The sequence below is a fragment of the Balaenoptera acutorostrata genome, chromosome 2, assembly GCF_949987535.1.
Source record: "Balaenoptera acutorostrata chromosome 2, mBalAcu1.1, whole genome shotgun sequence".
NCBI classification, from domain to species: domain Eukaryota; kingdom Metazoa; phylum Chordata; class Mammalia; order Artiodactyla; family Balaenopteridae; genus Balaenoptera; species Balaenoptera acutorostrata.
The window spans coordinates 127,235,622-127,247,605 of NC_080065.1; the positions used below are offsets into that span (position 1 = coordinate 127,235,622).

At 37.3% G+C, this 11,984-nt stretch overlaps 1 protein-coding gene across 1 annotated transcript in view; it reads left to right on the forward strand.

Annotated features, from left to right (window-relative positions):
• The window catches only part of NDFIP1 (Nedd4 family interacting protein 1), a 51,124-nt gene extending 41,388 nt beyond the window's left edge, over positions 1–9,736 (forward strand). The window contains exons 7-8 of the mRNA XM_057541315.1: positions 2,524–2,629; positions 8,700–9,736. Coding sequence (XP_057397298.1) covers positions 2,524–2,627 — 104 coding nt within the window. The 3' untranslated portion in view covers positions 2,628–2,629; positions 8,700–9,736. The remainder of the gene's footprint in view (positions 1–2,523; positions 2,630–8,699) is intronic.
• The last annotated feature ends 2,248 nt before the right edge of the window (positions 9,737–11,984 follow it).

An 11,984-nucleotide genomic window follows, 5' to 3' on the forward strand; every position in this document is an offset into this window, starting at 1 on the left:
CTATATTCAGTTGGATCTGTCAGTAGAAAACAGAAAATGTATAGCCTTACTAGACATAACTTCTGGAAGAACCGCCAGAAGTTATGTCTAGTAAGAATTGGGGTTCCAGAATTCTTTAGTTTGCTGTTGTTGAGAATAAGAATTATTTTGTGATGAGAGGGAGGAATTTTTTTAAAAAAATATACCAGCCATTTCAGGTTGTTGGTCTTAAGATTATACTTATTACTCTAAATTTTTATTTTAAAATCTTTTCTTCCAAGACATCTTAAAGCAAAGAAATGAGCAGTGTGGTGAATACTGCTGGCTTCTTCATTGTAGAGAAAATACATATGATACGGTAACAGACCATCATCACTGCTGTCATTTCTGCAATAGCAGGGACATCCTGTAGCTGTTAAAGATGGTATAATTGCCTCACTCTGCTTCTGTGACATCATTTTCTCCTATCCTAACATTTCTCTTGTTTCAGGCCTTTTTGTTGTCTCCTTGATTAGGATCCTTGGTTCCAGGGCTGCTAATGGGTCTGGCTAGCACAGTGTAGAACCCATGCCCAACAGGTGCTTAATGTATTCAAGACCTACCTGTTTTACCTAGGGTAATAGAGCCATGTATTGCTGACCCTAAATTTTACTTAGAAAATACGAGTCATCCATGATGCCATCCCCCACCTCCCCAGTAGCGTCATCTGCTCTACTCTTGGTCATTGGCATTCCAAGGAGAGAGGGTGATTTTTACCCCTTCCCTTGATTACTGAGAAACTTATTTTAAAAATGACCTACACGAGAGTTACTTTAGAGGAGTAGTTCCTTGACTTGCTTATTCTCTAAACTGTATCTTTAAGAGAAAGTCTGACTCCTCATCTTCCCCCAAGCTGCCTAAAGTCCAAGCAAATCCTGAATAGACCAAAGAAGAGTCATTAAGCATAATTTTAGGTTGATTGTTGACAGCGTTGATAATTTAAGGAAATTTAATGGGCTGATTTCCTTCATATATTAAAGTTTCATGGGAGATGAATTTATAATACTTTGTAATTGAGCATTCTTGCTATCTTACTGCTTACTGATAAGCAAAAAATATTGAGACTTTGGATGTACTTAGTGTATTTGGATCCAGTGTTTGGGTCATTTTTGGAACCTCTTGCAGAGAGAACCTTTTTTTTTTTTTTTTTGAGTTTTTCCTGCAAAGAACAGGTCTGTACAAAGTTCTTAAGCTGGCAGCTCATAAGCTATAGCTAGCCTGCAGTTGTGGTTTGTATGTTCCACGGTTATTTTCAGAAGTTTTTTTTTTTTCATTATTAGTTGTCTTCATATGAAAATCAAGAATTTTCATATAAAATACCTGAATTTTTTAAGTTTTCAAAATTGAAATGTCTAGCAAAACTGACCTATATTCCCACATGGCAGCCATCCTTTGACTGGAGCTGGCTTGTTGATTTTGGTGCCAAACAGGATGGTGTTGTGCTCAGTGCTGATGACTCTTGGTTACTGCCAAAAATCATTTCTATCTGAGTACAGAGTCTTCTACTACTTGAGTATATTTTAAAATGTATCCAAAAGAAAGTGGTTGCTTAGAGCTGGGGAGATGGGAGGAGGGTAGGAAATGGGGAATGGCTGCTTAGTGGGTACAAGATATTTTTAGGAACGACAGAGTTCTAAAATTGGATTATAGTTTTAACTGACTAAAAGTCAGTGAATCATACACATAAAACGGGTAAACTTGATGGTATGTAAATTATATCTCCATAAAGGTGTTTAAAAAAATGTGTCTAAGACTCAGGGACCATCTCTGGAGAAGGAGGGCCAGGAGTGTGTGAGCTACCATTGGAGGGGGCTCGTCACCTTCCCCGCTGACTCCAAAATTAAGAGTAGAGAAATACAGTTGAGAATATGAGAATTGCTGTAAAGGTAAGGGGAGCCTGACATCTAGTGGACAACATTATGTACTGTCTACAGGAAAAAAAGAAGCCCATGGCAAGAAAGGATGGAATTTTTTTTTATTTGAGAAAAACAGTTTATAACCTCTCTAAAAAGAGTATATTATCTTGGAATACTTTTTTGGAACTCAGAAGGTAGGTTTTGGGAATTGCCTGGTGGTCCAGTGGTTAAGACTCTGCCCTTTCACTGCTGAGGTCGCAGGTTCCGTCCCTGGTTGGGGAACTAAGATCCCTGGAGCCGTGGGGCGAGGCCAGAGGCGGGGTAGGGGGGAGAAGGTAGGTTTTGATAATGCTTCTCAATGAGGCTTCCAAATGTAAATGCTTGGCCCCATCTTATTTTTGTTTCCTTTTTAGACCAATTAGATTCTGAATGTGCAAAAGAGACTTTGTTTTGGCTCTTGAGATTATGTATTCTCATTGAGAAGTGGAAAATTTGGTGTGGAAATCCTTTGGAAATTTTAGAGGCAATTGTGTTTTAATAGCTTTTAGCAGAAAAATGATGAAGTATTGGTATCAGGAGGGATATTTCTGGGGAGTGGACTTAATATGGGAATTATAAACTCATTCTTGACTTTTCTTTTTTAAATTAGGCTTTCTCCTGTTTCTCAGAGGATTTATCAATTATGCAAAAGTCCGGAAGATGCCAGAAACTTTCTCAAATCTCCCCAGGACCAGAGTTCTCTTTATTTATTAAAGGTATTAAAGAAAAAAACTTTATTCTAGTCCCAGTGTAATCATGTGATGCATTGCAGATTACTATTCAGGTTTAGAGTAGAGTGTACACCCTGTGGTAGGGGATATGGAGAAGGTAAGGAAGCCTTGTCTTTTAGTTTCTAGTTTAGTAAGGGGTGTTTCTATGAAAAAAACTATTAAAAAAGGCAAGTTAGAAAAACTGCCAAAGGAGAAAACATCTCATGTTCGGACAGTGCAGAAGAGGCTTGACTGGAACTCAGGGTCCTAGATCTTTGAATCTTGAATCCTGAAGCCACTGCTGCAGTTTTACTGGTTCCAGAGGACTGTAGCGAGAAGGAGCCTTTCAGGCCTGATCACTCAGCTCGGTTTGTGGGGCCCTAAACCCCAGAGCTGGCAGGACCGTGAGTACTTTAGGAACTCCTTTTGCCTGGCCACTGACAAGCCCATCAAGGCTTCCGTCTTCTCAGATTAGTCAGAGAGGCTTTCCTGATTCCTTTTCTTCAGGTTCCCATCCTGATGTTACCATTCTGGTGGTAGGGTCAAACCCCAGGAAAGGAAGGGGAGGAAAGGGCCTTTTCCCTTGCAAAGAACAGGAGGACTAAGCCTTGCCAAGGCTCTTTGGTTCACCCGTGGTTTTCCCCAGAGACTGACTCCATCTTACATCACTAGCTACAAAAAGGAGGAGATAGGGAATCTTGGGAAAGAGTACACCAGAGAGAGGCCCCTGGTTACAAGATCTAACGGGCCTTCCTGGAATTGACTCTTTGTTCCTTAAGATTGTTGAGGGCAGGTGGACCAGGCTGGTTGAAGGCCTCGAGCAGGGATTTGTGAAGGTTGTAGCAGTTGAGATAAACCTGAAATGATAGGTAGGAAGTGTAAATGATCGTGGAAATTGTTGGGTGGGGAAGCATTTCAGAGTCACCTAAGGCCAAGTGTTGAGTAGGAATAGAGGCAGAGAAGTTACGGAGCTGGCTTAAGGGACAGCAGTGTGATTGTAGCATAAAGGAGTGTTGAGGATTAAGGCTGGAAAGCCAGGCGGAGACAGTGTTCTCAAATATCTTGGGCACTAAGCCCCTTTGCAATGGAAGTGTTGAACTCATAGAGCAGCCCTTTAAACCCAGTGACTTGTTGGCTCAACACAAGGCTGACTCCATGTGAGCGTCAGTTTGTTCTGTATTTGCTGTTGGGTTATCATAGTTTATGTAAGTAATCATATGCTGAGTGTAGTTCTCAGTTTTGAAGATCTGTGGTGATCTTAGGATGCAGAGTAGAGTTCTCAATTTTGAAGATTCGTGGTGGTCTCAGAATATATGCTTCTAGAAAAGAAAGTACCATATTTAATTTGCCAGGTGGTGAGATGGTATTGAAAGTTTTTAAGCAACAGAATAATATGATGAGAACTTCTCCAATGAAACAAAAATTTTTTCAAGCATGGCATAATAGTAATAACTAATGTTTGTCAACTTTTTGATATATCAGATACTGTACTAAGCACTTTACATGTATAATTAAATGTTCTTACATAAGTAACAAAGGTTACAGTGACACATAAGCTCAGATACATGCATGGTAGAGTATATTCATAAGGCATTTCTTATAAAAGTTAAAGCATGGAAAGAACTTAGGTTCTGTTGGTTAAAGTCAGTTTCTTCAAAGGAGCGTGCACTTTTATTTGAGAGATAATTTTAGCCATTAAGACTACCACTTGTGTTTATGACTTTTTTTTTTTTTTTTTAAAGAAAGGGAATGTTTTGTTGCATGTTTAAAATGTCCTGAGTGGTGTGTCCTGAATTTGAATTCAGTTACACAGTCTGGGCCCAGATGGGCACTGACACCGCTGGCCTAGGCCCTAATGCCTGTGGTGTGCCTGTGTTTGTGTCTAGGACATCCTAACTTTAAGAGGCTTGTCAGATATTTTGTGTGGTTTTATTGTAGTTAACCATTGTCATCTTTTTTCTTCCTCTACATATCTGATTATAATTTGCAGTTACTTCTAAGCCCTAGGCTTAACTCTTACCTACCATAGATTCAAAAGTTAATTCTTTGGGGTCACCACAGTTCTTCTTAGGATGAACGCTTGAAATCACCTACAGATTTCCCCTAATCCATTGGTGCCCAAAATATCCTGAGGGGACAGATTCCTCCTGCCCTCCCTCCCTCCCTTCCTTCCTTCCTTCCTTCACAGATTCTATAGGTCTAGTCTAATGGTGGCTTTGAATTTCTAAATGGAATGAGGCCACACCTCTGTCTGTTCTCTTCATTCTTCTGTTAGAAGGCAATTTCAGGCTTTATTAGGGGATGCATACATTCTTCATCTTGCTTCTAATACATGACAGGTTGACATGACGATACAGGTTGAGAGAAAGCCTGAACTTCTCAGTTTTCCTGTGTTGTTAGGGACTTGGAGGCTTTTTTTGTTTATAAAATTTGTTATTATTCATTTGATTTTCTAAAACTTCTGAAATGCTTTATGGGTGTATTCTAAATGTAAAACAAAGCATCTTTAGGGTTATGATTTGAAGTAGGCAGCCCTTAGTTAAGTAATAATGCTGTTGGAGGGGTGAAGGGATATTATAGACCTGGTATTCTCTGTGTTTTGGAGTCAGAGGCCTTACAGTGCTTTAGGCATTGCAGAAACTTAGAGGTATATGAATAAAGTCCCACACTGGAGGGCATAGTAGGGTTTCTTTGCTTTCCTTTCTGACTTTGATATCCTAGTTGATTTGAAATTGTCCCAGACATGCCCAGAGGATTTAGAGCTCCAAATTAGGGGTTTAGGGACTTAGAGCAGCATTTAGAATTTTAATAACTTCCTTACTAATTTTCAGTATCCCCAGAGGGAACCCAAAAAGCTGTAATATCCCATGGGACTGAATTTCCTTTGTCCATTTGACAGGGGTAAGAACTGTCCATCCAGATCCAAAAGTAGATGTTTTCTTTCTCTAGTTCAGAGGAAATTTAGTTTAATTTAGTTTGAAGATGTACTAGAAAACCATCATGTAAGATGTGAAGATTTTCTCTTCTTTCACTGAGACCTCTTACTTTCTTTACTGGAGGTATCACTAGTTAAAAGCTAGCTGTAGGCTTACTTTTTGCCAGAAAGCCACAGGTAGGGAATTTCTAAAATAACTTTGCCATACAGAAAAATAACTCAATTCCCATGCCAAGATCTGGCACTGTACTAGAAAAAAGTATAAGAATAGTGACTTTTCTATTTAGGCAGCCCAAAATATAGTGTGTACACACACACGCGCACACACACACACACACACACAAATCGTGAAATGACCTCAAAAGGCCTTCTTTCTAACCAGCCAAAGTAGATATTACAAGAGTTGAACACTAAAGCTCACGTACTACTATCATAGGGCAACTCTCAGGTTCCCTTTTGGAGCTTATTTATAAGCTTATAAAGGAAATTTGGTTTCCTGCCTCACAGCAAGAAAAGCCAGAAGGAACTGCTAGAGCTGGGCACAGTGGCAGCAAGAAGTGTGTGACTGTGAGGAAGCAGGAAAAACAAAATGTTCCTTCTATGTTGTTTAAAAAGAAACAGATACCTTTTAGAAACGTCTTTATCTGAAATGGTCAAAAATGTAAAGTGTCCATACTTTATCTTATTTACCAGTTAACTGGAAAATAAATTTTTATGGAGTACCACTTCTTTTGATGCTGCCAGGTAATTGAGGAGCTAGTTATAGTAACTGGAAGGTGGTAACACAATTAACTGATATCTAACACTACTGCAAAAGCACTTGTATATACGAAGTATAATGGATCTTAAATTTGTTACTTTAACCACATCTGAAATAGGAGGGAAGAAAATTTGTAAGCCCTCGCGGCATTAATGAGATAGGGCCCTTCATAATTAGATAGTGATTGCTGTGACCTGGTGAGCTATACATATGAGGCATCAGGTATCTTCTTAACTTTTTTCCATATGATGATAAATGTTTTCATTTCCTTTTTTCTATAACCTTCACCCTCCTTCTTAATACGTCTTTATTTTTAATTCACCTCAAGTTAGTTTGACTTATTTGGACTGTGTTGTAAAGTAGCAAGACAGTAGAAAATGTTTCCAGAGGAATTTTTGCTTAAAAAAAAAAAAAAAAAATCACACAGTGTCCTAGAAGAAGTTGTTGTCTTCCTCTTGAAATTAAATGATCTATAGGCTGTTGGATTCCTTTTGTTTCTGAAGTGATCTAATCTAAAGTTTAGTAATGATATCCACAGTCCCTAAAACGTGGCATTCCATCTTTATTTTTGTAACAGCTTGTGAGTCAAGTTGATCTGAACAGACCTCTGGGTCTTAGAGAGCAGTTGAGTGCCTCTCTAGCAATCTTTTTCATTTGGGATTTGTATGGTGATTGAGATCACCCATTAGTAACCTATCTAGGACCTCTTAATGGATTTTTTTTTAATATTATAGTTGATTTACAATGTTGTGTTAGTTTCAGGTGTACAGCAAAGTGATTCAGTTATACATATTCATATATCTATTCTTTTTCAGATTCTTTTCCCATATAGATTATTACAGAATATTGAGTAGTGTTCCCTGTGCTATACAGTAGGTAGGACCTCTTAATGCATTTTTAATGTTTGTTGGGTGGCTCTGACTTTGAGGGATCTATTAAAACTAATTTACCTCTGTGGAAGCAGCATGAACTAAAGTGACCAGGTGAACTGTATCTGAACTGTATCTCATATTCTTGCAAAACTCTAGTGTTTTGACCTGATAGTAATCATTCTATCAATTTTTATCTGTTAATGGAAAGTGATAAAACTGAATTTACTTAGGCTTGTAATGAGTCTAGCTAGCCTCATTGCAAAAATCTCTATTTGACATCTGTCTACCAATTTTCTTTTTGGTTCTACTTGGCCTTCAGGATTCCTTATATTCTTGTGTCTTTGTCCCTGCGCATTCTGAAGTCTCTGTAAAGAAAAGTTGCTCTTATGTCAGTATCATTGGTTTACTTCAAATCAAAACACCAGTGTCAGTGAATTTGGGGTTTGGGAAATATTAAGTGTTCAAAAAGAACATGTTGATTTCCTCCAGTGTTGTAGCTTCTCTGCGTCTTGCCAGCCTTTTAAAGATGTCTACAGTAGTCTAATCAGAAAAGATACAGAAGGGCTGCTTGTGGCTTTTACAGTAATTTGGAAAGATGGAAAAGTGAGCTAGGGGCCTATGTATGAGCCCATCCAACTCTCATTCGGTGTAGGGTATCACAGCATAGTTTCTCAATAAATATTTGTTAAGTTGTTAATGTATCTGTTTAGAGTATTTTTTTTTTAGCAGTAATATAGGGAGTTATTTGTATTTTTTCCATTATTTCCATGAGAACCAAACCAACTTATATGCCAAAACAAAAGTGCCTCAGAGTATTAGATGAAAACTGCATTTAACAAAATAGATGGACATCATTTTGAGAGTATTTATTTTAGTCATGTATATTGCTTTTTTAAAATTGGGGCTATATACAGTCCTCCCACCCCGAGATTCACGCCCCAAAATACAGTCACTTTTTTTTCTAATTGATTGGAAAAAGTCCTTGTGGTACCTGTGAGTTTATAGTTGGTTTCTAACTTTGCCCTGCTTCAAGTATAGACTGATATCACTGGTATCCTTATTGGAAATCTTCCTTGTGTGAGATTTGGCAGAATTGGCAGGGTAAACAGCTTCGAGTGTGCGTGGAAAATTACCTATGCATTTGGATTCTACTGTCTTTTTGTCCCCAAGTTTCAGTCATTGCTGTTGAGGTTAAGTGTAGGATGAAGTGCTACTTGAATTCTGTTCTTTTGTTAGGAGGTTTAGAGAGAGAGAGAGAGACCCCTGACCTCATGGGTTGTAGAGAAAGCATTCAAGTTCTTTCTAGTTCTAGAGTCCTTGATAACTTTAAGAACCAAAAATGTAACGTTTATTGAATACTATGATGTCAGTGTATAGTAATCTTAAAGCTATGTAAAAATGTACTTCTTGTGTCTCCAAACATCCTGCCTTCTTTTGTGACTACATCCTTCTTTTAGCCAAAATAACAACTTAACCAGAGTTTCAATATTCAATATCCTTCTCTGGCAGATGTTTTCTGGCAGAGGCCTTCCTGCATTTATGAATTCTCTCCCAAGAAGCAAGAGAACACCTGCAGGAAGTGAATCAAGAGGCGGAACACAGAGGAATAATCACCTGCTTTAAAAAAATAAAGTACTGTTGACAAAGATCATTTCTCTCTATTTGTTCCTAGATGTAAAATTTTAATAGTTAATGCAAAATTCTGTAATCCTTGAATCATTAGTGGTTAATGTTTGAAAAAGCTCTCGCAATCAAGTCTGTGATGTACTAATAATGCCTTATCTATTTGTAGTCATTTTAAATAGCATGAGCCTTGTCCCTGTAGTCAGTAGGGGGCAATCTTGCTTTATTCATCCTCCATCTCAAAATGAATTTGGAATTAAATATTTTAGTGTAAGATATGTACAATGCTGGCCATTTAAAAAAGGGGTTTTCTCAAAAGTATAACTTTTGTTATGACTGCATTTCTGCACATAATCCATTTCGCTGTTAAAATTAATCTAGAAATTTATTTAATTGTACTGTGAACACCTAGAAACGAAATCATAGTGCAAAATACATTTAAGGTGTGGTCAAGAATATGTTCTTAATTGGTAAATGATAAGCATTAATTTTTTATAGTCTGTATTCTAATTTTGCTGTACCTTATTCTGTTATGTACCTAAGGGATTGTAAAGGTGTTATCACTGTATAAAATAGAAAGGACAAGGACAAATGCAGCATAATTACTAATAAAATGGAATTCGTGATACTTTCTGTGATTAGAATCCCTACCCCTTTTTTTTCTTTTTCTTTTGTCTCCTGATGATTAGGCCAGGGGCTAGGAGTAGGGAGGGGATTAGGTACTAGGAGCAAAGAAAGAATTAGCTTGGAACTTTTGAGATGATCCCTAACATACTGTACTACTTGCTTTTACAATGTGTTAGCAGAGACCAATGTGTTATAATGTAGAGTGATGTGCTTTCTGCCAAGTGGTATTCACCCTGGTTTGCTATGTTAAAGCTGTAAATACAACAGAACATTAATAAACGTCTCTTGTGTAGCAACTTTTGCTGTGGAGTAGCGTTTAATATCTTGGTTTGCACTTGTTAATTGCTAAGGCAGTTTTTTCTAATCTTCATATAGATTCATACAGAATCATTCAGTAAACAAAAAAAAAATTGGTCTTGGGCCAATTTTTTTCTTCTTTTTCAGCAGGGGAAGTTTCTTTCATATCATACTCAATATATTCCTTAAAATATATTAGTTCTTCAAAAGATAATGGGTTAGAATCGGAAGGAATTGTAGAGATCTTAAGTCATTCTAGAATTCCCAATTATGCTTCATTTTTTAGACGTAATCTCAGATAATTTATTTCCAATGTTTTCTCCGTGTTCCCTGCATTTGCCCTTTTTCTCAGGTGAACACAGCCAACTGGTTTAAGTCCTATGAGCATCCAGTTGAAGCTAAAAATGTCTCATTCCTCCTGATTTCTATTTTTGTCTCAGTTGTGTTAAATTTAGAGACTAGTGGTTCTTACAATATCAGTCATTTGATATTTTTCCCCTCTTCCACTTATTCAAAATATAAAGAAAAAAATGTAGCAAGATGGTCCAATAACTACACAAACCAGCACTAGCACAGTATGATAGCTGCAGATATTCATTTATCTGCTGCATGTGAACATCCAGGATCAGCTTAGGAAGTCTGTTCAGGGGTGTCAGTATGTAGTGCACAGAAGTGTACATTATTTGAAAACCAAGCAGGAAAACAGTGCCTCCTGGATCAACGTTTCAGTGATCATTCATTCTAACTCGTTTATTGATTACTATAAGTAATAGTATAGTATGTTTCTGTTTAAAAGTTATATTTTACAGTAGATTAGCGGGGCGGGGTTTGAAAGTCTCTGAAGATTTTTTATATTTTGAATTAGATTATACCAACAATATAGTTTGGAGGAGTTTATAGCCTATCGTGTTCTATGTTTCAGAACGAATATATCTCTAAACAGTCTGAATAAATTTGGATGTGTGCAACAGAGAGAACTATTTAAATTATCTTACAGGACCAAATAGAGGGGCCTTAAATCACATGAACTAAAACATTGTAGTCTCGCTTTGTGTTTATTCTTTAGGTCCTGTGCCTTATTTGGCTTTGTATATTTGAGGACTGAAATATTTGGAATTCTTATTTCTGCATATTTGGTGGTCCTTAAGACTCTGTCATATGTAAACCTACAGTTTGCTTTGCTTTAAAATTAATTAGGAAGGTGATTTCTCTCATTTTAATGTTCTAAAGATTAAAGTCTTTGTAGATATATAAAGTTGATACTATATGTTACCTAGAGTCCTTACTGTTAGGGTGGAAATGTTTATCCTGCACTGTTACTTTTTATTTTTGTCTTTTATTCTTTTCTGTCTCCCTTTGGTAGGTTCATTATTAAGAATAACCCTTTCAGATAAAGGAGTGTTTAATTTATTTGGAAGGGGATAACTGAGGAACCACTGTTATTTGCGTAAGGTTATGGAATAAATTGGCTTTGACCTTGGGCTAGGGGACAATTAGGGCTCATCCATGACTACAGAGGTCCCTCATGTCTCTTACTTGTTGCTGCCATTTGGAATGATACAAACTAAGTAATCTGACTTGAGCTGTGTCCCACTGTGAGTCATTTATAACCCAGATGAAATTTCTTTTGGCCTTCATTATATTCTTATACTATGTTTAAAGGAAGAAATAACTCCTGAAAGGGAATTTCAGGGCCAAGTGATAGTTCAAGTTAAGTGGTTGCCTGAGGTGGCAGCGTTCTAGGTGAGAATCAGGAAAAATATACGCAACAAATGGAGTGTTGGCCTCAGCTTTGAGTCCAACCCTACCACCTCTTCTGGATGTCTGACCTTCTTGAACGGTTGGAATAGTAGATGTTGAAAAATTACTTGGTCCTGATGATGCTGGTAAACACCGATAATCAAATTTTAACTTAAAACATGCCAAGAACAGACATAGAACTGTATGTTATGTACAGTATGAGGGAATAATTTATGAAAAAGTAATGTGGCCCCTACTACCTACCTGAATCTGGTTCTTGGTGAAACCTCAGTGATGAATACAGGAAGATCATGTGCAAGATGTAGCTTAATAATTTTCAGGTTCTGCTGATGTTTTTTAGCTATTTAGATTTTCACCTTTTCAGGCTTTCTGAAGATGATTTGAAGGGTGATGAGAGGCGTAACAAAATGCAAATATGTTTCTGTAGATGGTTTGTGGGTTTAAAAAAATCTTGTTTTGCATATCTTTAAGCCTAAATAGCGTTTA